Raw genomic sequence first — 26,057 nt, 5'->3', positions numbered from 1 at the left:
AGGCATAAGTAAAACTGTAAATGTTTTTGCAGTTTGCTGATCTGGAGTGTTTTAACATAATGCCGCAGAAAAGTGAGCTTGAATTTCTCCACAATGATGTGATGGACTGAAAATCACACAGAAAACAAATCCTTCAAGTTATTGATGCTAAACATAAATCTACAAACTACTGAAAAATGTTGTGTTCTGCAGTCTGGAGACTGAAGAAGTCACTTGGATGAGAGACGAAATGTTTCTCCCACTGAAAATGCTACATCCAGATGAACAGAATCAACTTTGTGCGATATCCTTAGCTGGATGGCTGGGCATGCATCAAGACAATTACTGAATCGTTGGAATGAGGGGAGTTTGGAAGGTGTGAGGAATCAGGTAGCTGAAAATGGGAAGAATGAAAAGACTGGAGAGGAGCAGTGAGGGAGCGAGCTACTTGTGGAGAAAGTGTAAGACTTTAAGTTTGCTGCTGTTACCCTGATGTTTCATCAGTGTCCACAATGAAGAGCAGCTTGTGCACGTTTTAAAGTGTGAACTGGGCTGTAAATGTTTTTCTTCCACATAAGATTTTAAATAAGTTAACTGGTTTTGTTACCTGGGTACATGTAAAGTGTTTTATCATGTTCTTTCTTATTGTTTTATTCCATAAACGTTTTACTGACATTTCCCTCCATCCCTTGCAGGTATAAGGCCATAGTAAACCCCATGGACATCCAGACATCCAGCGCTGTCTTCTGGACGTGTCTGAAAGCTGTTTCTATCTGGCTGCTTTCCGTCCTGCTGGCTGTTCCTGAGGCTATTTTCTCCCAAGTCGTCTCCATGCAGGTAACATAACGTATATCAACTCCTGCAAACAGTAGTAGTATTATAAATTTCAAGTTTTATTGTCGTATACAGATAAACAGTGTAGCCACATTTACCCGTAATGAAATTCGTTGGCTCATTCTCCTCAGCTTTACATTAAAATATAGAAAGCGTGCAGTTACATTAAGAAGAAAACAACAAGATAACAACAACTACAACTACAACAACAAATAACAAAATACTAAACTATAAAATATTAAGAGAATTTAAGACAGTTATTTGGTATTTACATTTTGTGCAAAAAAACTTGTGCAGTGAGGATTTTAAAGTGGTTAAAGTGACAGTGTGTGTAGAGTCCAGTAGTTGTAGTGAGTGTGTAATAGTGTGTGCAGAATGTCAGCAGTTCAAAAGCCTGATGGCCTGTGGGTAGAAACTATCTCTGTGTCTGCTAGTGCGGGTCTGAATGCTCCTGAACCACCACCTATCATCATCAATTTCAGGAGCGGGACCACACCTCATTCACGCCCCTTCCGGCCTCAGGCTATATATATATATTCATGCCTCCCCCTCCCCCCTTTTTTCCTTCTCTTCTTCTCTTCTCCTTTTCCTTCTTTCACTTCTCGTTAATACATGGGGATCTGCCCGGCCCGGGAGCCGCTGCCAGTCCCCTTCGAGGCCTTCCCCAAACAGCAGCACCAGTTCATAGTTCCTCAGCCTTCATCGCTTATCGTTACTGAGGATGTGGTCCCAGCTAGTGAAGTACTAGTAATACAAGTATTAGAAAATTCTGCACTGGCCTCAGCATCAGACCCTCTGGAGAGAAATGTGCAATGTCATTGGAGTGTAAAACGCTGCAGTATAATGTGGTAAACGTTTCACTTTACAGTCCATGTTCCCCTCCTTTACCCGAACACGTCTTCACACTCCCCCCTTGCCCCAGTGGCCACAGGCTGGGTATCGATCTGCTGCGTTTTCGCGCTGGGATGGTGGATGACGAGAGCTGATGAAATGTCTCTGCTCGCTGATGTAAGAGACGTATTAGGGCAATCTCACGCAGGGTGACACAAAACAACCAGGATCGTTGTTTCTGAGCGATTTATAGAATATTAACGTGCTGCGTTTTCTCTGTCATAGGAAACATTTAGTTTGTGTACCTGCTGCGTCCACGCTGTTGGAAATCCAATTCAATCAGCCATGGAACAAACTGAGGATCCATCTAAGTCAAGCAATTCTGATTTATGAATGACGAGTTTCTGCTTTTCATTCTGCCCCCCCCCAATCCTGTATTTCTTATTTGTTTCCTTCTTGCTTCATTTCTCTTCACTGATTTTCTTTCTCTGTTTATCTGTTCCCTTTTTATTTCTCCTCCCTCATCTTCATCACACTGAATACTTTTCTACATAATCTCCTCCTCTCCATCTCCTTGTTTCATTTCCTCATTCTTCCTTCAGCACTTCTCGGACATATTATTCATCTTAATGTGTCTAAGAACAACAACACTTTCTGTTTTATTTCCTTTCCACTCCTCTCCTTTCCTTGCTGTCTCCTCTTTGTCCTCTCTCCTTTCCTAATTTCCTCTCCTTGTTTCCTCTCAGGGTCACAAGGACAACACAAATGTCACCTTTGTGAACTGCGTGCCCTACCCGCTGTCCAATCAGATGCATCCTAAGATCCACTCAGTGATGATCTTCCTGGTTTACTTCCTCATCCCTCTGGCCATCATCTCTGTGTACTACTACCACATCGCCCGCACACTCATCAAGAGTGCCCATGACATGCCGGGGGAAGTCAGCGAGCACACCAAGAGACAGGTGACCGCTGGATGATGAGTGGATGAGTGAATGAGTGTCACGTTGTGCCATGGAGAATTTCTCTGGACCACAAAGAAAACATAAAGCTGTGAAGTCACGCAGGAGCAAAGTGAGTTAATAGCCTCCTGTGATTTGTGAATCTTGGGGGAGATAAAGCCTCTGTAGTTATGTTTAGGTGGGATCGACTCGGACGTGATGCTTTTTGCACCCACACCTCCCGTTCTCGGCAGCTTTGGAGGCCTCGGTAAACAGCTTGGTCACGAGGGAGGCTCGGCGCAGGGCCTGCGCCAGCCGGAATGAGTAATCACTTTACACAAGCTTGATCTTCACAGATGGAGGAGAGGTCAGGAGGAGGGGAAGGCTGAATTATTAAAGCCCAACTGGCAGCAGGTCAGATCAGGTGTACACACTCGGTGAAGGAGTGGCAGAGCTGGGAGTCCCTGCTGTGTCTCCAAAGCATATGCTGACAATAATCAGTGCTGATGGAAAGTCCAGTTTAATGTCCTTCATCACTCTAATGCAATCAGAGTCTGGTCATACTCACCACTCTGAGTTTCTCTTGAAAAGAAAAGTTTTTACTTCCTGTTTTTCCAGCCATCAGTCAGAACCGACACTTCCTGGAGGTTTTCCACATTAAAAGCCTGATTCTATGCACCATCTGGAAGTCTTTTATTTTCTGTGAACTGTCTGTGCTGAGTGCAGTCAGTCACACCGTGAGTAGAGCCGTTAGCATTGACAGCAGAACCACTGACAGAGCTGACAGAGCCTGAGACAAGGTTCGTTTTGTTCTTTGGAGATTTGACTGGACAAAAACATTCAGATCAAACTCCGGCAGCTCTGACGCGCTTAATGTTGACTTTTTCTCTTCTCAGTAAGACTTTACCTGGAGTCACTGTGAAGGTTTCACTCATTTCAAGTGACAGAAATGGACGTTTCAAAGAAACTACATCAGACTAAACACACAAACTGGAGTTTATAAAGGTATAATGTGTGACAGAAATGTGTCTCATGCATACTTCAGACCACATGCTGCTTTCACTGAGTTTGTGTTTCTGTAATCGGAGCTGATGTGTGTTTCCTTTTCATATTCCTGATGCTGTCTTAACTGGAGGTGTACAAAGTGGTTTTATAAGGAGTACAAACGAGCTCATGTGGATGGATGAGTTTCCAGTTTGCTCGTACACGACTCAGATTTGTTTCAGTTGAGTGAAACTTGATTTGGCAATGTCTCAGATCACTCTCGACTTTGCATTTTTCTAATCACATTTAACTTCCACTCAACTTGATTCGCCTCACTCTGGATCTGAACTGTGGTTGTTAAAACTTAGCCTGAGACGTGACTGTGACTGGCCTCAGACTCGGTCTGAGATCCACCTGAGCTCAGACTAATGACTTTGTCTTTGGGAGCAATGCGTGTTCAGCAGGATTGGTGTTGCAAGCTGATATAAAGGCTAAGAATTTGTGCTCCCTGTGCTCATTTTTGTTTGTAGTCATACTATAAATCTAGTTTCATAAAAAGGAAAAACAAATAAGTAAATAAATCAACACAAAATTATAGCCAGTGATTTTTAGTTTGCCTTTCCACCAAAGAGGAGTAATAAATTACAGTGGAACCAGGCCAGAATACTGTGTGTGTGAATGAGAGGGAGATGGGTGGGAAGATTAGCATGCAAGGGGTGGAGAGAGCGAGGGTGGATAAGCTTAAATACCTGTGCTCAGCCTTTTGCTCTTCACACAGACTGTCCACCTGCAAGAAGCCAAAACCTGCTCAAACATGATTGGTCAAACACGACTCAGAAAATACCAATAAATCTGTCTTACCAGCCGATTCTGCAAATGACATTTGATTTGTATTTATTAATTTCAGTTTTATTTATATCGTACCAAATCACAACAACAGTCACCTAAAGGTGCTTAATATTGTAAGGTAAAGACCTCAGTGATACGAAGAAAACAGAGAAAACCCCAACAATCATATCACCCCAGAGTCTTGAGGCTCTTGTATCTCCATGACCTGAACACACTTTAGCTTAACTCACTTCATTCTGCCTCAAATCTGAGCCATGATTAATGGAACTAAAGTTAACCTGTGTGACGAGACCCTGGCTCAAGTACCATCCACTTGAATGATGCAGGTGATAACGCTTCTAGTTTAGCTACTATCTGTGTGCAAACACACAGACATGTTTTTCATGAAGGAGTTTAATAAATGAACGTGCCATCTTCCAGAAGTCCGGCTGCAGGCCTGAGCCTCGATGAACTCAGGGTTAGTGCAGTCCCTGCCTCCTGAATCAGCTCCTGACACAGGAAGAGGAGGACAATCACAGTGTGGCCCTGAAACATGAAAAACACTGATGATCTGCAGGGCTGTGAAGCACAGATGTGTGCAATTTGAACAATGATATAAGTAAACAGCTTGTTAGAACAACTGATAGATAACCAAAATGTCCCCGAGCCCGTGGTTTAGGAAGAAACGAGGACAAAATATGACCCAGTGCTTTTCTGGGTCATCACTGGCTGTTTGTCTTCAGCTTCCATTCAACTGTTACTGTGAGAGACACTCCAATCAATGTACAGAATAAATACAGAGTTTCCATCCTCATCAGCTAAAGGCAGAGTTAGACCTCCCCTGTGGGGGTTTGTCCCTGAAACACTCGGCTGGACACACTGACAGCAGATATCACAACTTCCTGCTTCCTGTTGGTCAGAGCAGTGACTTCTAAACTCTGCTGTTGGTTTATGAAGCGCTTGGTAGTTTAAGGCTGAAACTTGTTTATGAAGTTTAACTTTTTCCTGGTTGCTGCTGTATTTTACTACATTACATCTACTTATTCAAATCCTGCGTCTTGTACTCAAAGCCATAAAAGACTTTTTTCCATTTTGCAGGGGTTCCAGTCGAGTTTGCACAACGTGAAAACAGAGACGGCTCAAATGTTGAGCTTCCACATACCACCGAGAAATTAGGCGGTTGTCTGAATATGCCAAAAACAGGAATTAAACTAACAAAAGAATTTATATTAAAATGTTTAAAAGCCAGAATCATCATGTCAACCCAACCAACTTCAAGCTCTACTCATCAGCCTCAATCGGGCCCTTCATGTTTTCTACCAAGCAGCTGGCACGGTGCTCAGGTTGCTGTTGTTGTGGTCCCTGATATAAATAAGCTGCTTCCACGGAGAGGATCTTCTCTCACGGTCGGACTGTAGTGGCTGATTTCAGGCCTGGTTCTGCTCTGCAGAGTCGGTCTGAACAGGAGCTGGAGCGGATGAGAAGAGGTTTATGTGCACAACATGGATGAGAGAATCACCTCAGAATCAGCTAATCACATTGGACTGTTATTTATCACAAAGTATTTGACAAATATAATTTCTGTAGGAGAGACTTATATAAGGCATTATTTAATAATTCAATGAGGAAAGCGTGCACTGAAAGGAGCCTGCTCTCCACCACCACAGTCAGACTTTCGGTCTGTTGGAAACACTGCAGTCTTTTTAACTTGATCTTTATGTGGGAAGAGATGCAGCTGCTCATTTTGCTGCAGTAAGGTCAGGAGCCTTTAGTAAAAGGGCGTTTTTACACGCCTGGCTCATTTAATCTGGTCAAATCAAAGTGAAAAATCCAAGAGAACCAAAAACGTTATTGATGTGTCAGATGTGTCAAGGCTAGTCGCTAGCCCGTGCTGACCTTTAGACATCTCAGGCACTTCGCCACTTCCCAGAATAAAAAGCCTACGTACCAGGCATGTTCTTGGTCATATCGAGGTCAGATCACATTCCCACCGTAAGAGAACTTCTCTGGAGTTCATCTGGTCTTGATGTAGTTGTTTTGTCCACGCCAGGGTGCGATTACCATACTCGCATCTGCACAAACAAACCAAAGTTTGAATTAAATGGACTGTAGAGTCTCTTTTCTATCTTTGCCTTTTATTTCTTATGTTAGTCTCACACATGGCTGTAATGTAGATGACGAGCATACTTTTGGACACGTGATGCTAATGCTGACGATGATTAAATCAGGCGAGAGAACCTAGACCGTCACGCACCCCAAAGTCAGACATTTGCAGAATTAAACCCTCCTTAACTTCTTCCTGCACGTCTGTGTCGGTCTTGTCATATCGTGCAAGTCGACTAATTCAGCTCATTACAGCTGAATCCATCCGTTCCTTCACGAGGGGGACTGATATTATCAGCACTACAATAAATGGGGGAAAGCCTTTTCTCACTTTGCGCCCGTATCTTCACATCTACAGGAGCGCAAAGACATCGTACATTAACTGCAAACACATCAATCCCAAACCCGCCTACTGTCTTATCAGAGGGCAGAGTTAATTCATTATGTTCACCCAAGATAAGAAATACATCAGAGGGCGATCGCGCGCACAGACACAGACACACACATAGCAGCTGGAAAACTGAATTTAAAAACCACATCATTGACCAAACATCGCTGTATTGATTTTTGGTCGTTTTTGTATTTTGATGTTTAATTTAGACACATTTTGTGTGGACCGAAAAGATAAACTGCTTTAGAGAAATCCCTCATGGCATTGCTGTGAGCTGGGCTAATGTACTTAGCTTTGATGAGATGAATTACTTCAGGCTTATTATAGTGTCAGTAAACTGATTCACATTTTCTGGAGATTAATGCAGCCCCCAACTTTGTGTCGGGCAGCTGGAACTATTAATATCAAAAGAAAACAAATGGCTCACACAGCCCAGTCAGGAAAAACATGGTGAAGACAAGAACATTATTTCCATTTTCTGTGGCTCTGTTCAGGCATCGGTGGGTTGCAAAGCTGCTTGTAGCGGTGACCTGTGGAGAGACTAAAGCAAACATCTTGGCCAAACCAAAAGTTTAGGAAGACCCCCATTGATGCAAACATCTGGAATTGGCTCTGGAATTAATTTCAGCTATGAAATGCTGACTGACTGATAAATGAGAGCTCATCTGCCCAGGAAAATGACACCTTAGAGATGTCACCTTAGAGATATCTGTCTGCTCTATGACAGATATTCTGAAATGGTCTGGTTTTTGTATCACTGCCCCACCAGAGCCATAACTGGCTGGTTTAAAGTCCTGAAACTGCACCTGCCTCTCAAAACTACTAACTGCTCATCCACACAGAGCTCAGAATCAGGGGGATCAGATTTGGATAACTGGGCTATGAACGAGTTTGTCCATCCATGGTCTACCTCTCTGCTATGGCTGTCAGAGCGCATACATTTCAGGATATTCAGTTTTTTAATTTGTCGTGAGTATATTTAAATTTGGGTTTCTGTTGAGGTTTTGTTACTTCAGGTGTTTGAAATTTCTTTCTGTTTATTTGATGTCTGTGCTCCTGTTTTGATTTATTTGTTCTACTACAATGCAATTTCCTGTGACATCTTTGAGCTTTTGATTATTCTGCTGATGAGTTTCAGTGTTGCACCATGTTTCGTGTTAGTTTGGGCTCCCTCAGAGTTTTCCAGTGTGTTCCTCCTAGTCCTAACCACTCCTCTGTGTATAAATAGTCCCAGCCACTTCTCTGTGCATAAATAGTCCTAACCGCTCCTCTGTGCATAAATAATCCTAACCACTCCTCTGTGTATAAATAGTGCTAACTACCCCTCTGTGTATAAATAGTGCTAACTACCCCTCTGTGTATAAATAGTGCTAACAACGGTCTGTGTATAAATAGTGCCAACTACCCCTCTGTGTATAAACAGTCCTAACCACTCCTTTGTGTATAAATAGTCCTAACCACTCCTTTGTGTATAAATAGCCCCAAAATGCCTCCATCAGTGTTAGATTCCTTGTCTGTGCTCCCTGTGGTATCTGTCTGCTCCTCACGTTTTCTTGGGTTACGTTTTTTTGTTTGCTTGTTTTTACTTTGAAAACAGCCAATGAATGGCTCACTTAACATCCTGGATTTGGATCCTCCTCTGCTTACTCCACAGCACTTTCTGAATCTTGTTGTAGTTCTGTTAGGTGTGGTTCGTTGGGAAACAATGTGCAGCTGTTAGTAGAAAATTGCAGTACAACCTAAGCCTATGATGTGAAATGATATACATATATTTCCATGGATTTCCACTCGCTCACTTAAAGGGTAAGTGTTTTCTTTTTTTAAGCTGAAGTTTCTTATGAAACCTTTGATGTTAAACACAGAGAACTCATTACATGAAAGCTTTCATTTTTGTCCCTTTACCCCAGCAGCCGGCTTGACTTTCATTTTCATGTGACAGTTGAGTGACAACTCCAGAATAACAAAAGGATGGTGTGCTTTTTGACATTATTCTCTTTGAGATTAGGCTGCAGATCAATCCGATGTGAGGGAATTACAGCCATCAGCCTGGCAGGTTGCACTGACTGAACTTTCTGGTGGCACTCTGGCTCTTGTCAGTGTCACCATCTAAAAGAAACACAAAATAACTTACTTCAGTTTTGCTTCACCAATTCGGAGGTCTAAAAATGACAAGAAAAGAGCAATTATTTAGCTATACAGAGCTTTCCAGTGCTTTCCAGAATTTAAATAATTGCTGTTACATCGATTTATTTTCAGAAGTTGAGGCTCAACTCACAGAGCAGTGAGGTTTTTTATGAATTGTTTTATGCAAAGAAATGCCCACTGTGAATGAAAGCCCAGTTACCCACACAGGTGCACATGCAGAGTAAAACTACTGAAAAAGTCCCGTATGTATTGGCTGCTAAGCCAATTCTCACAAATGCTTGGAAGTGTCATCTACCCATTGTTGTAATTAAGGAGAAAGGAAATGAGGAAGTCAGGTGACATCACTGCAAAGCCACAAAGATGACTGTTATTTGCTATAGCGGGGAAGTCAGGGTGGATGGATGGGTCAGCCTTCACACTTCCTCTAAATTTAATGAAGTACTCATTTCAAACCAAACTCTGTTCTTTCTCTAACCCTAATCTTTTTTCATGTGTGTCTGAAGCAGCCCAAACCCCACACTGTTACCATATCGCTGCCGCATAATAACACAAAACAGACATCTAGCTACTTTCTAGCTTAGTTTACCTTTCCCCTTTGGCTAGTGAGTGAAAAACTTAGTTTTTGGTCATTTTTGGGGGGCATTTGAAAATGTAACTCATGGCAACTTTACTACATGTTTTAGTTAAACTTGGACACGAAGGGGGAAAGAAACAAGTGTAATTACATACAATCTAATTTTCTGTTGTAGCTTGTTTCAGCTGTGTAGTTCTGCAGTACATTAACAGCTTGAATCACTGCAACTGACAGCTGATTGACAGCTGCAGAATTGAGCAAAATAATGCGCGAGGTGGGTAAGAGGAACTGGAACACTTGTTTCCAGTGTCAGCGCTGACGTGTGGCTGCTGTGGAGGATACAAGCCTGAAGCAAATCATGAATGAGGCTGGGACCATCACTGCACTGACTCGACTTGCAGCATTAAAAATAAATACATAAGAGAAATATAGACTCTCTCAGGACTCAGTAGACATCGAGCAAGAAAAGGATGAAACTCATGAATAAGAGTGAAGTATTGAAAGTCTCAAGGATTTGGTTCAAGATATGTATAAAGTTATGGAAAATAATTATATTCTGTAGAAAAGAGAGTTTGATGATGTTTACTTCTTGTGTTTAAAGCCTCTTAGTAAGACTGTCACGAGTAAGACCAAATGTGGCTGAGGTCAGGATACAGTGCAGGGCAGCCATATTTACCGCACTAGCCTAGAAAAACATGTTTCCATATGGAGTCCATCCTGTGTGTGAATGATGGAGGACAAACATGACGTGCTGCAAAGAAAGAAAGAAGTGTTTGAACACTGTTGATACGAGCACAAAGAAAATAAACCTGCCTGAAAACCTGTGATGAAGAAGAGCAGGAGCAACATCAGCAAACTACATGAGCTGCTGTCACAAAATTATTTTTTCTATAGTTATAGTGGTGTCAACGGGCTGGTAAAAGAAGTAAACCGTATCACGATCTGCACCAGACGAGCATTTGGAAGGTCTTTGCTTTCTGTGACTGAAGTTTGAGAAAGATCATGATTACAGGTGAGAAAAAGGTAACTGTTAACAGCAGGTTTCTGACTGAAGTTGTCCTCATTGTCACGGTGTGTGATGGCAGACCGTAGGGATGTGAGGAAATTGGACCCAAATGCAGGATGTGGTGCAATGAAAGCAGTGTGTCTATTTACAGTGAAGTAAATATTACACAACAATAAATCCCCGTACATTCCCTCTACTCCCGTGCTGTGTTTTCTTCCCAATAAGTCTGTGCTCCATGCTCTCTGCTCCTGTGTGTCCGCACACCCTGTGCTGCCCTCTTGTGTTCCACGCTCCTCCTGAGGGGAAATAACAGAGGCAGCCATCAAGACACTTAATTCCAGCAGGCACACACTGCTTTCGAGACCGGTGTCGAGACCGGTCTCGAGAGCAAGACCGGTCTCGAGACCACTTTTACGTGGTCTTGGTCTTGTCTTGGTCTCAACGGACTTTGGTCTTGGTCTTGTCTTGGTCTCGGATCCCCCGGTCTTGTCTTGATCTCGCTGTCTCGGTCTTGCTGTCTCAGATCGACATAGTGGTCGGGAGATTTGGAGTCAACATCCATGACACACAACCTAACATTCGATAATGTGTCATGCGCAAAAGCATCAGCTCTAAGAGCCGTGCTTAGAGAGTGCTTTGTAGTGAATCAGAAGAGTCGACTCCCACTGTGCGAGGGCCGGCTCCTCACTTAATTTCCTTTCGCTGCTCAGCTCTCACACAGTGGCTCAGCTACGCTCCAATCCCTCCATATTGTGGCCAATCACATGCGAGGATATAGGATAATATCATTATGTGAAAAACAGAGAGGATGAGAGACGCGACAGTCAAGTGGAGCGTGCGTCTGTCCTCTCGGTAAGTGAGTGAGACAGTAGACAGCGGTGAGGAGGGCTGTGCGAGTGCATCGCAAAAACACATAAAACATAAATATGTCTGACACCCGTAAACGAAGCAGCATCTGGCTGCAGTTTAAAGATTTTTTTGTCTCGGTCTTGGTCTCGTCTCGACTTTGTCTTGGTCTCGACTCAGTCTGTCTTGGTCTTGTCTTGGTCTCGATACCCTCTGGTCTTGGTCTTGTCTTGGTCTCGATACCCTCTGGTCTTGGTATTGTCTTGGTCTTGGTTTAGGCGGTCTTGACTACAAGTCTAGTGACCTTCACTGTGGCAGAGGCTGGATACAGCTGGGGTATAAAAGGTTTAGAAGAAGCTAAATCACGAAAAATGTTTTTGTTTGAATTCTTTTGAGTGTTATTTTGAGCTGTATGGTCCTCATTAAGCTTATTTTACAAAGTTTAATTCAAACCAATTATTTTTAAAATATTCTCAGCGTGCCCTGAAGGAAAGTATCAAACCCCAAACTGTTTATGTGGAGCTTCTCTTTTTTGCCAACATAAAACATTTTTACTTGGGCTTTAGTGCCAAACAATCCACAGAAGTCAGAGGTCAGACAGCTTCTGCCAGGAAAAGTTTGTAGAGATGACTTCATTAAAACTCTGCTGGCCGTCTTCTTCTCTGGAGAATTCAGCTCCTTTTTAAGCTCCAGATATTTTCAGACCACTATGTGCCTCTCACCCAGTCATGAAAATCAGTGTTGAGTCTGCACTGACCTCCCTCACGTTCTCCTCTGGGATATAATACAGCAGCTCAACAGGCCTCATTGCTTTCCTGCTTCACTTGCCACCCTGCATCATCATCAGCGCCGCCACTGGGGTTCTGTTGATGGAGGCAGTTTGCGCAGTCTCCACCTGCCACCAGTCTGTTCACGGAAACAACCACTTGATTTATTTTAAAGTGTGCTCCGTACGACTTCTGTTCTAAACTTTATCTGTTGCACACACAGCTGCCAAAAATCCAAAGAAGAAGAAACAACATCTCACATTATCATTAACAACACTGACATTACTGTGTAACACACAGAGCTGCACTCAGAGAATCCTTAATGTAAATGCATGGTAGGATTTCATCCCATTCACCCACTCTCTGAGCCATTTACTCGGCTCAGGACTGTGTGAGGAGGCATCCAGAGCGGAGAACAAACTCTACCCGAATGGGTTCTCTCACTCCATTTACACACAACTATTAGGAAGCTGCATTTTTGAGCATTCGTTTTATTACTGAACTACTACAGTGCTCTAGGTCAATCCAAGATATTAATTAAAGTCAAACCTGAACATTTAAAAAAGCAAGAGTGAGGCTTTGGTTTTTGTAGGAGAAAATCTCTGTGCACACAGCCACACACATCTTTTCAGCCTTCCAGTCATGCAGTCTGTCAGTTTCTTCATCAGCTTTTTGTGCAGCAGCCTCAGATGCTGCTCACAGAGCTCTGATGTTCTTCTTTCACCATAAGTCTCTCGTTTAAAAAGGGCTCACAGGTGAGGTGAGGTGAGGAAGGGACCAAGTTATTATTCTTTCATTATTTGGAGTGCTTCTGTGCGATTAAGCGTCGTCCCGCATAAAAAAATCATTGTCTTCTTGAAAGAAGAAGAAGCAGCCACACACACCGGCGTCAAAATGGCGGCGGTGTGTGTGGCTGCTCGTCTGTCACTGCCAAGTTTGTTCCTGTTTATATTATTTCTAATTTGTGTCATCCACGAAACAAAGTCTCTGCTGAGGTATGATCGCCAGACACTGGATCTCAAACCTGTGGTCCAAAATATTGTGTCCTTTGGAGCTGGTGGGCAGCAACCCCTGCCCCCATTTGCATCGGAAATCCCGGGTTACCTGTACCGGGTTCCAACACTACTTTCCCAGCGAAAGTGCCATCGTCGCCGGGGTAAACGAAGCGGTCGCCTGGTGAAGCGAAAGGTTTCTCTAAAGAATTGTTCTGCTGTTTTCCGACCAGCGCATGGATTACTTCCAAGATTGTTTGTGTCTTGGCGTTTCCTGGATCCTGTTGATGCCTGTTTGGTGACTGTGGTCGGCTTTGATGATGATGCTCCTCAGCCTCGCTGCCCATGCCCTCCCAGGCTAAACCTCCGCCGTCAACATTATCGAAACCTGAGATCGCTGCGTCGGGTTTCTGGACCTCCTGAACCCCAAGCTCCAGCTCCTGCCAGGATTGGCCTGGTTAAAGCCAGATCACTTTTAAACAAAACTTATATTCTTCGGGACTTTTTCAGTTCCCGTCATCTGGATTTTCTGTGTGTGACTGAGACGTGGCTGAGTGTTGGTGAGTCCAGTGCTCTATCTGAACTTTTACCAATGGATTGTTGCTTTTTTTAAAACTCGCCACGGACGTCAGGCAGAGGTGGAGGCACAGCGACTGTTTACAAAAAGGATTACAAATGTAAGCAGTGTTTTCTACAGCCTTCGTTCTCCAGCTTCGAACTTACCTCGCTTAAATTGAGTCGCACAAACCCGGTTTTCTGCACTGTCATCTATCGCCCCCCAAAATACAATAAGAACTTCATAAATGACTTTTCTGATTTTTTAGCTGGGATTATGCCCAACTATGATTGTGTTCTTATTGTTGGAGATTTTAATATACATGTATGTTGTCCTGATAAGCCACTGGTAAAGGACTTTTTAAGCCTTATTGACTCTTTTAGCCTTGTAAAAAAGCCCTACACATGAGCACGGACACACACTGGACCTTGTTCTGTCATATGGTCTGCCTGTCACTAACTTTGCTCCTGAGATTTGTGACTATGGACTCTCAGATCATATGCCTGTGTTATTCAACGTTGGTTTTACTGCAGTTAAATCTGGCGCTGCTGCTTGGTGCCGTTGGGTTATTAACCCCTCCACTGCCACACAGTTTTCTGCTGCTTTTAATCAGCTCGGTGGCCCTTCTGACTTGGTCTCCTCTGACACAGAAGAGCTTAATTCCTGGTTTTATTCTTGCTGTCAAACAATCATGGACTCTGTGGCTCCTTTAACAACCAGGCAGCCCAAGGCTAAACCTGAGCCTTTAAAGAAATTTTTCCTTTTTCCTTCCGACCTGCTGACTGTTTGCAACAGAATGTGATGGTTCTGTGATCACTCCCCAGCATCTTTGTAGTTGAGTGCTGCATCCCTCTGAAAGTCATTAAATCTCTCTTTTTTGTCCCAAGAAAACAAAATTGCCTAACATAATTACGCACACCTTAATAAACTGTGCTGAAATACAATAAGCACTCAGGTTTGCACAGCTTAACAATGAAAAAATATGCATAAAAGTGATGACATGGTCCATCACACGTGCTCCACCCCTGAATGAAAGGTGACAGCTGAAGGCGAAGGCTGTGGCGGTCCACTCTCTGGTTGCTAAAACAGACTTCTGTAAGAAAATAAACTCACCTAAATGATACAAGATACAGCCAATAATGCACAAGCATGAATGAAATCTGTCACGTCTAGAATGTGCATTTTCAATACTGCCTTTCATTTTCATGAACTTCAAATGGTAAAACTGATTTATGAAGCGGTGGCTCGTGACATGAGGCTGACAGAGGACGCCGTTTCACCAAAAGCTGAACTCATTCATTCAAATTAGAGTGAAAGACCAAAATGTAATCTACAGTGATCGAATTCTCCATCCACAGAGAATCTCTCATATGATATCGCCATCCCTGCGGTGTCTTTCAGTACCAAACATTCAGATTACAGGTGTCACCGATGTTGTTGCAGGTGAAATTATCCCCAGGTCCGTTTAATCACTCAATGCACGTACGGCTGCAGATATTGTCATCATCGTCAGGCTGCTGAGGGCTTTTCAGCTCAGCTTTAACGTCTTGACATTCACAAGCAGGAGCATAAATGAAACTCACTGTATTCTTTATAGAGGTCTAACCTTTCCCCATAAGCAGCTCCATGTTTCCTTGAGGCATAGGTGTGAGCTCAGGTACAGCGTGTTCCCACCTCGTGATTGTTTGGTTTGTGGCACAAAGTCATCGTGTTCCTCTTTACAGCCGCCACACTTTCAATTAACTGTAGTCTGTTTCTATAACACAACAATTTATTTAGAATCATTTTCAAATCTCCAACTATGGTTTCCTGTCAGTGACTGAAAGCTTCATATGTCACAGAAATTATGACTATTGTAGCCAGTGAGACATTCCTATTGGATGAATTGTGACTGGGAGCTGTACACAGTGTTGCCTCCCCTTCCACCAGCTTGGACTGTTGCTTTATTCTGATGTCTGAGGATATTAGGAGAAAATAAAAAGCTGCTGTGTGTGAAGAAACTACATGCAGGAAACAACCCCATCAACAAGCTCTGAAGCCTATCAGGATAATCTCGTTTTTCCTATCAGAACTTATTCCCTTGCACATCTCACAGCGAAATCACCCAGTAAAAATAAAGTTATCACAAAAGCTTTGTCAGCACTTAGAATAATCTATGCTGCTGACCTACATGGACCATCTCTAGGGTTTACAGAGAATGACCCAGAACATCCAGGGAGAGCAGAAAATGCCTTGTTGAGTCGGGGAAGAGGAGAGCTGACAAGATGGCAACAGTAACTCAAATAACCACTCACTGTAGTCAAGATATGCAGAAGAGCATCTCTGAACACAGCACATCAAACCTCAAGGCAGATGGTCTGAGACAACTACTCCTGTCAGCAAGGAACAGGACACTGAGGCTACAGATCACATGGGCTCAGAAGACTGGACGAAGGTTCCCTGATCTGATGAGTCTGATGAGGCTACGGTTATCGGACGGTAGGGTCAGGATTTGGTGTGAACATGGATGCATGGATCCAGCCTGCCTTGTATCAATGACATGATGATGAGGTGGTTTTCTTGACAGTCTTGTGCCCATCAGCAGCAGCTGAGCATCATTTAAACCCCACAGCCTTCCTCAGTGTTGCTGCTTACCACATCCATCCCTTTATGACCGCAGTGCACCATCTTCTTCCTGCTTCCAGCAGGATAGTATACCACATCGTGATAACGCTCCTTTATAAAGTTGCAGAGTCAGTAACTGTAGGCAGTATTCATTACATTTATAGGACCTGTTATCCTTAACATTTCACTAATGGTTAACTTAAATTCATATTTACAACTTTTGCTGTGTAGGTTTCCTTAGCTGCTCCAGCTTCCTCCCACAGTCCTGGCTGGCTGGCTGGCTGGCTGGCTGGCTGGCTGGCTGGCTGGCTGGCTGGCTGGCTGGCTGGCTGGCTGGCTGGCTGGCTGGCTGAACACACAGCATAGAATGTGGGAGATCATGACACAGACAAAAGAAAACACATGGCTTAAATACACAGAGGGAGCAATCAGTGAATGGGAGACAGGAGGAAAACACAGCTGGGACAAATCAGGGCTAATGAGGGAAGGGAAGCAAAACCAGACACATTAACATAAGACATGGACTTTCAAAGTAAAACAGGAAACATAACACAGACACGCGGACTTGACAAGGGTATACACCTGACAGGGGAGACAGAGCAACCATGGAACACGGAGAGAGAAACCAGAAGACAGAGAACTCTAAATTGGCTGTTGGTCTCAATTTAGGATCAATAAACTGCATCAGTTCTACAGAATAAAGTTCTGTTTGAATGCTTAGTCTATGTAAATGTAGCCATTTTCCATTCAAAGCTCATTACTTCAGCTCTGTCACCGATGTTTGTTTCCAGCAGCAGCTTTTCTGCAGTTTCCTGCTTCCTCTCAGAATGGGACTGAGAGCAGGCAGAGAAAAGAACAGGAGGGAGGAGGAGTTAAAGGTGACTGAGGTGAGAGTTTGAAGGAATGCTGAAGAGACAGAGAGAGAGAGGAGCAACATGCTGAACTGAAACCACAAAAACTGTGGGGGTGAGTGTCAGGAGCAGCAGGTTGTAGACAGCTGCAGACGCACTGCGTGTTAAAGTGGGGTGTGTTGGACACATACCCACATGAAGCATCAGCAGGACTCTATACTACTATATACGACCAAGGCTCTATAACTATCTTTAGTTGTTGTTATTGTTGGTAAAGACGGTTCAGCATGCAGACCATTTTTCACTGATGTGCATCCAAATGTTTTTTCACCAGCACAAACTGTTTTTTTATTTTATTTTAAGTAATATCTGTATTTACAAAGAGCGTGTAAGGGATGGGACCTCAGAGTATTCGTGACTGAGCCTGTTGCTTATGCAAATTTCACAGAAACTGTATAACTTGAAACAAATAAGGGCATAATATGCATGCATGATGTATGTATGGCATATGGCAAACATGAACTTTTCATATGCTATTTTGTGCAGTTTGGTACATTGCCCTTAAAAAGTAATGTTTACAGAGTATTATTAATCAGTTCCTATACCACCTCTTCCACAAGTCCACTTAGGTCATCTCGTGATCAGGATTATGCATCTTAAAGTGGAAATAGATGGTGGAGTGGGACCTACAGCACACCAAACCCCCAGCTAGGCCGAAATGGTAGCCAAGTACCTTGCACGGTTTGTGCATTTGTGAGTGAATGAAAAGCATTCGTTGAGCTTTGCTAAAGATAAATATAACTGCAATCTATTTACACAGACAACAGGGACCAACAGTCAAACAAAATCAAAAGGTTTAGTCACACATTGCAGATATTTGGTGTTCAACTAAACTGGTCTTTGAGAAAATAAGAACCAATCACCACCTGCCAAAAACACCTGGTTGAGCAGGAGGACAGAGCGAGCCCATCCATTTTTCCTGGGTAATCTTCACAACAGAGCAGAAAAACTAGTAATATTCAGAGCAACAGGTGGTTCAGTGTGACAAAGATGCTAGCAAAACATTTTTATACACTAAACAGTGTGCAAAGCAGAAAACTGAAGACAATTATCTTGGCTGAAGCTGTGCACTTTATTATGTCCACAGAAGTTTTAGTCCAAGTTAGTTTTTGCTTATGAAAAAGAGTTTCTACCAACTACATGCTGGGATGTCTCTGAGCAAAAAGAATTAGCTTAATGAACTGGAAAGAGCAGAAACTGGCCTGTGACACCACAATACGCTAGTTGGAGGGCCGTTTGGATTTGTTGGAGCTTGCTTCTCAAAAACCAAATAGCCTTTTTTTCAGCTAGCTCTAGTTTTTGTTATTCTTGGATTAACTGAAATGGTTAGCAAGGCATTTGTGATTTCTGTAAATAAATTAATGGTGTTGATCAAGTATGTCCACATGAGCTATTTTCAGAAGTATGTATGCATGTTGCAGTAAGTGTCTTTCCTTTTCTGCTGTTTTCCATCACACGTGGCTCCCACCTCTGACCATCTACTGGTGCTTCCAAGCATTTGTAGGTCCTGTATCACAGCAGCCCCTCAGATAAGCAGTGGAGTACACATCATAATTTGTCTCTTTCTTGTTTTGCTGCCACATGTGCTTTCAGCAAAACCTCCAACAATGGCAGCAGCAGTAAGGGCCAACAACAACACACACAAAGGCTGCCACTTCAGAAACACACAGAGGTTGTTGCAGCAGCAGTTTAAGTGAGACTTTTCCATTTTCTGTCTCTGATATGAAAACAGCGAGAAAAGTTCATGTTTATTCATGAAATGCTCACAAAAGAAAAGCCCACAGAAAAGCCCTCCAGTCACAGAGTTTACAAAACGAAACTGTAGTAGATGGAGTCTGAGTGCATGTGTGTGGACGGGCTGCTCTTCTACATCTCTGCGAGGACTCTGCTCGGTTTTAGACCACTGGAGTGAGGCTGCTCGTGGTCTCTCACACTCCTGTGCGTTACTGGAAGGGCATTTAGCTAGATGAAGCTGAAGCTAACGGCCTGGCTGTTGTCCCAAAATTAAATAATTCACTGCAGTTTTATTTGTATAGCAGCAAATCACAACAAAAATCGCTTAAAGATGCTTTATATTGTAAGGACCCTACAATAATACAGAGAAAACCCCAAGATTCAAAGAACCCTCTTTGAGGAAGCAATTGGTGACAGTGAGAAAAAAAACCCCTCCTTTTAACAGGAAGAAATCTCCAAGCTCAGGGAATGCCAGCCATCTGCCATGACAGCATGACAGTCCATCAGGGGAGGGTTGATGAACACGCAGAATATCATTAGTACCATTGGATATTATATATGTATATATATATATATATATATATATATATATATATATATATATATATATATATATATATACATATACATATATGTAGAGGCTTGTATGTGGAGCTTTAAGGACTCTGAAAAACTAAGTACACCCTTCCTGCTTTTATAGGAATTAGGAGGGTAAGTAGGACCCAGGAGCTGCTAAAGAGATTCTGTGACCACTCTGTAAAAGTTTGGCATTTAACCGGTCTGGGTAAAAATTCCTAAAACTTTAACAGGTGTGTGATAAAATGACGCCAATCTTCCTAGGATTGGACATTGCAGAAAATTCATCCGAAGTTCTGATCATGCAATGGTCAGAGAAACTCCAGGGTGTGCCAGCAGAGCGCCCGAGTGTGTAAAGCTGCATCTGCACAAACAACAAGACTTCTGTAATAAAGTCCTTTGGACTGTTGAGAAGGTGGAGATTCTGTTCATAATGCACAGCAGCAGGTTTGGAGTAAACCAAACACATCAGATCAGCTGCGCAGTGATGATCGTTTGACCGTCTTGCAGTCACTCAGTGGCCTCATCTGTTTACCAAAGTATTCTAGAGTTTTCTATATGTGAGGCTGTCTGTCCAACAGCTAAAGCTTGGACCAAACTGGGTCATTAACAGGGCAATGATCCTGAGCACAGCAGTAAATCTGCAACAGAAAATTCCTGAATGTACTTCAAAGAACTGAAGCTATTCTGTTAAAAGAGGCTTACAGCAAACAACACAAGTTCTTATCATCTTATTATTGAATAATGGGGTGTACTTAGTTTATATGCAGTTTATGAAAAACTAAGTACACCCCATGATTCCTGTATTGATGCATGCATATTTGTTCCCTCTAACTTCATTCATACTTTGCTTCTGAGATGTTTTTATTCAGAGTTGTTCCTCTGAGTTCTGAAACCTTCATATCATGAAAGTTTTGTGTGGGTGAATGGACTCTGTTTTTTCCAACTCAACCACTGACGTCAGCATCAGAAATATGAATGAATCCATACTCACATTTCCCTCTCTAGCCTGGAGTGTGTGCCCTGCAGCAGAGACAAGTTCTTTTTGCTTCTCACTCCCAGATTTCTTTTGCTTTTCATGCTTGTTGTCGTCACACATCCAACAACAGGAGTTGAGAAAGTTCAACTTCCTATGGAGACATTTAAAGTCTTTATGGTGTGGAGTTTTTCACGTATCCAGCCTGCTGCATCGAAATGTGTTTTTGCTGCATATGTTTGATAAGGTGCAGCTCTCCTTTTAAAGTGAAGTGGCTCAGGTGGATGGATGTGTTGACAAAGTGTGTGATCTTGATACAAGAGAGGCCTGTTCATGTCTTGTTTCCCACTAACAATCAGAGTTTTTCTTTTAATCATCACTGCGACTTTCCCTCAGACAAACAAGCTGTGAGGATCAAAAACAAGCCAAAGGCAGAAGTCAGACAGTGCATGCACAGATAAGATGCTCCCAGCAAATTTCATTTCATAGTGCTGCATTTTGATCGAACAGAGATCTTTTCAGGTGCTGCCGACGAGAAGTCACAAAGCACACCGAGGAAGAGAAACACATTCATCACTCAGGTGGTTGTGATCTGCATGATTGAAAGTCAATTTTTTCTCAGGCTGAGACAGTCAGAGAAGAGCTGAATAACACTGTCTGAGGAAAGACACATGCTTAAATTCAAAGTGTAAAAAAAGAGTACACAAGTAATGTTCACTGATTACGTCTAATGCATTAACATGGTGAAATACAAAAGGCAGTTTTACACTGATGTGTATGGGTGAAAAGTCGACATGAACAAAAGGAAACTGTGACCAGGTGAGCGTGGGCTGAGGAAGCATCTGAGAATATGGAAACATGAATCCGAGGTATGGTCTGCCTGCGATGGATGACCACCATCAGGCAGCTCAACCTTAGAAAAGAACTAAAGCTAGCCCTAAAGCTAGAACTAAAGGTAGAATCAAAGGTAGAACTAAGGCTACGTCCACACGTACACGGATATTTTTGAAAACGGAGATTTTCCGTTTTCGTTTTAAAAAATAATCCCGTCCACACGTAAATGCAAAAATGAAGGAAAACGCTGCTATGAACATGCCAAAGCAACAGGTGGCGATATATTCCTAACCGTGTAGAAATGTTGGCCAATCAGAAGTCTCGAAGCCTCGGCGGGGAATAGTAAACAAAGATGGCGCATAGAAGCAGAACCGAGTCCTATGTGTGGAGGGACAGTAACTGTGTGTGTATGTGTAAGCATTTAAACACTGCAGAGAGTACAATTAACAGTAACAGTATTTTGTCTAAGTCCCCCATTGTAGAAATTCATTTCACTGAAACAATAACGTGGCGCACACTGTGACGTCAAAAAAGGCGCACACCTTTGACGCTGCGTTTTCTCCGTTTTTCTCATCCACACGTAACTGCAAAAATGGAGTTTTAGAAAATATCCACCCTGGCAGGCGTTTTTAGAAATCTCCGTTTTCACTGACCGAAAACGCCGTTTACGTGTGGACGAAAGGTGCAAATGCATAGAAAAATCTGCGTTTTCAAAAATACCCGTGTACGTGTGGACGTAGCCTAAAGCTAGAACTAAAGCTAGACCTAAAAGTAGACCTAAAGTTGGAACTAAAGCTAGAATTAAAGCTACATCTAAAGCTAGACCTAAAGCTTTGGGGTACCGACAAAGTTGCTTTGTGACGGTTTGCATTAACATGAGTGAAACAAGGTCATGAAACCAACCAGGCTTTAGACTCACACATTGGGAGCTTCCTGTTATTGTCTCCCTGGGAAAGCACTGACTGGAATTTTGTTGAAAGTCTTCAGAGTGTTAATTTTTGAGGCTGATTTTAAGTAACAATGATTGACTAAAGGCATTATAAGAAACCGCTACAGATAAAAAATTATTCGATTTTGTTTAAATACTGCCAAATCACTATTATCTTTAAGGTGAACACCTTAAAATAATACAGAGAAAAGCCCCCAAATCACACAACACACATAGAGAAACACTTCAAATCCACTTAAAAGAGAAAAGACGATGCTAGAAGAAAAAAATAAGGTGGAAGAAAAGCTACAAATTATTGTTTATCTTCACCATCATTAAAACCAGTTAGTTTAGATAAGACTTCGAAATAACTGTCTAAATTACTGTGCAAAGACCTCAAGGTGTCCAGACTAGTTTGGCCTCCCTGGGCCAGTAAATCAGTTTTGATGGTCTGTTAAAGAAAACACTTTTCTGCTTGAACAGGTGGAGAGGTGGAGGGGTGATGGAGGCTGTCACTGGAACTGTGGTAACAAGTGTAGCTGTTAACTTTAGAAAAGCTCTTCACCTCACCTGCAGTGACTCCTTCCAGGAATATTGTCCTGATAACAACAACCCAAATATGATCCATATTTGCATTTTATTTGACTGGTAGTGTTAAGTCAAACTCAGCCACTAGTCCACCTTATATGGGTCAAATGTCAGGTGTGTTGTGACATTTGAGTCTCAGCTAAGCCATGAAAACTTTCTATGACCCACTTCCAGTCCAGCTGAGGACTTGTGTAACTTTTAAATCAGTCACTGGCACATGTGCAAAAGCAGCGCTGATTAGGCCCAAATGTGTCTGCTCCTTGGAGGCCAGTGGGAATGTCCACTGTAATTTATACTAATAAGATGTCATAATCAACCATTGTGCTCATAAGTATTTTTTTACAGTTAACACATGAGTGGAACACCAACACTGTGGAACCGTCCTCCACCCAGGTTTATGATGTTTAGGAAGACACTAAGATCCACCACACTCGGACCTAGTACGAAATGAAGCCTCTCCTTGCCGTCTTGGTCCCATGGTTTTTTCTAAAGTTTTTTTTTTCTTTTTTAATTGTTTGATGAAGGCATCAGATTCTTGGGCTTCTACTGAGGGTTTATTCCAAGCGTCTTAACTTTGGATTCTCATGCAGGCTGAGTTTTGGATTTCTTTATTATTCAACTATCAGGTCTGATTCCGTGTGATATTGTTGAGTCCCTGATTTCTGTCTTCATGTTTCTGTATGACCCTGTGCTTTGGTTCATGGGTCTCACTGTCAGTTATGTATGTTGAGTTCTGGATTGTTGTGGCTTTTCTGGATATTGGCATTTTTGCAGCGTGTGGAGTGTGATAGCAAAATGACAGAGTGATGGCTCGCCTCACCTCAGGTGTCGATCTGTCTCAGACGTACCTCTAATGGGAGCCGACAGCTCTCAACTCCCAGATGTTTTCAGAAGCTTCCTTCTCAGCGAGGAAGGAGGGACATGTGCCTCCTCTGGCTACTTTTAACTTTCTCACGTTATTACAGACTAACTGGATCTGAGCACAAACACTCACATGCAGAGGCACAGGCACACACAATAAATAAATAATTTACAAACTGCAAAGAAATTAGAAGTAGGAAAAGTTTATTTGTACCTCTAAAAGTTCATGCAAACACACACTGACTTAATCCAGCCTTCCAGATGAGTAGTGGCCTGTAGCAGCAGGTGCCTAAGAGGATCTCGGGAAAGATGCCAAGCTCTGCCCGAGTGCTGGCAGCAAATCAGAGCAAACACAAATCAGCAGCCCGCCTGCAGCACTGAGATGATTCCTGCTCTGCAATCAGCAGAGTTTGCTGTCGCTTTAACTTTTTTTATTCTACAAACGTTTCTCATCTTTAATGGTGGAGTCAGGCGAGGTGAGAAGCAGCTGGGCGCTGTGAATGATGCGTAGCTGGAAAGCCACATCTGTTCTTTACGCAGCACAACGTGTTCATTAAAGAGGTTCACTGTGGAAAAGAAACACATGTACGCCTCAGTTAATTTATTCACGTGCTGACAATCCTCTTATTGTGTGCAGATTATGCTTTGATACAACATTTAAACATCAGCAGAGAATTTCAGGGCCAGAGAAATGTAAATAAGTGCTAACAGTGTTGTATGGATAATGTCTGAAATAAAATACAGGACTTATGACCGTTATTATTAGTTGTAGTAGCATATTTGACAAGGATGTTGACCCTGTCCAGACATACATAGTAGTCTGTTACCACATGCTAACTGGCTGCTTAAATTAAAAACAAGACAAACCTGCCTCTAGATAAATAGTGAAACAGGTGTTAGGAGTGAAGTTACAGCGCAGCAGAAACTTTCAGTGAGTAGGAGAAGCAGCTGGTTGTGGCGGCTGCAGGTTGCAGGTGATGCTGTCGGGAGGTCCTGCTGCGAATTCTCAGCTGCTGCTGGCTTCATGCTGCTAATCAAGCCGGCAGATGCTCGCAGAAGGGGTTTTACTACAATTAAAATCTATTTAAAAATCTATTATCTCTACCCTTTAAAAACATGAAATTTTCCCAAATAAAAATCTCTACCCCATGAAATTGATACTTGTGCGCTACAGCTTCACATGAGCCTTTTAATTCTGGTGTGAAACTCAAAGTCCTGGGTGTGGGATGCTGAGCATTTCTTTGACACGCGTCTGTGTGTCAACTTTGAGTAAAACTAACAAATCAAATGACACAGAATTTAAAACTAACACATTCTGGTCAAAGGAGTGAAATGAAACTTCAAAAAGTTAAACAACTCTCGAGAGGATTTAGGTGACTCCTGTGACAGCCAATCAGCAGAGGATATGATGAAGTCGACATACAGATCGCCCCCAGACCTTGTTACTCTGCACCAGCTGATTGTTACTGACAAACTGTGTCTCGCTGCAGTGCTGTGACGTTCACGGCGAGTCACTGAAATATCAAAGAGATGCAAGCACAGAGAAGGAAAAAACCTCTGTGCACCTGAGGGGGAATAAAATCCTCCACCGAGTGCTCCGTGTGGTCTTTTGTGTCAAACATCGTACTGCAGAGCTGATTTTCTACTTCTTTCTGTGTTTGCAGTGAGAAGGTTGAATGCACTCGGAGTTTAATTTGTGCTCATGAGGATTTTAAAAAGGGAATGGTGAAGGTCGGTGTGCTGCTCTCCTATTTAAAGGAGCATCAGAAAGCCAGCAGGTCTGATGGGTGTGACGTCTGCCCTACACAGAGAAGCTCTTTGAAGAAACGCCGCTGACATTTTTTGCGTGTTTGTGTTGAGCTGGGCTGTGGCGTGCAGAAATGGGTGACCTGTGTAAAATGCATTTGACTGACATGATTGACCTTTTTCCATGTGTCTCTAACAATCGCTGAGCATCAGCCTGACAAGGTCAGGTTCCTCTTATGATGGCGTACGCTCCATGCATCTGCTGGTATTATAATCCTAAATCCATTCTCTGGAGTCTCCGCCCATCACTCATTCTGTTTTCCATCCGTTTCATTCCGTTTCGTTGCTTTTAATATGCAAGTCCCAATGGGAGTCAAACTGTCAGTTCCATCGAGCTTGAGTACATTTTTACACCAGAGTAAATGATCGAGGGGCAAAACTGCTGGATTTACCTGTTTTTACCTCGAGGATCTCTCATGTTTGCTTCTAAGCATTTCTGTGTCCTGCCTGACAAACAAAAAGCAG

The 26,057-nt window shown here is 42.7% G+C and overlaps 1 protein-coding gene across 1 annotated transcript in view; it reads left to right on the top strand.

The window, feature by feature from the left end:
• nmbr (neuromedin B receptor) overlaps window positions 1-26,057 on the top strand; it is a 66,385-nt gene that overhangs the window by 30,049 nt on the left and 10,279 nt on the right. The window contains exons 2-3 of the mRNA XM_063496388.1: window positions 675-816; window positions 2,391-2,606. Coding sequence (XP_063352458.1) covers window positions 675-816; window positions 2,391-2,606 — 358 coding nt within the window. The remainder of the gene's footprint in view (window positions 1-674; window positions 817-2,390; window positions 2,607-26,057) is intronic.

Source organism: Pelmatolapia mariae, linkage group LG15 (assembly GCF_036321145.2).
Source record: "Pelmatolapia mariae isolate MD_Pm_ZW linkage group LG15, Pm_UMD_F_2, whole genome shotgun sequence".
NCBI lineage: Eukaryota > Metazoa > Chordata > Actinopteri > Cichliformes > Cichlidae > Pelmatolapia > Pelmatolapia mariae.
The sequence above is the reverse complement of the archived record's forward strand: the minus strand, read 5'-3'. Positions and strand labels throughout refer to the sequence as shown.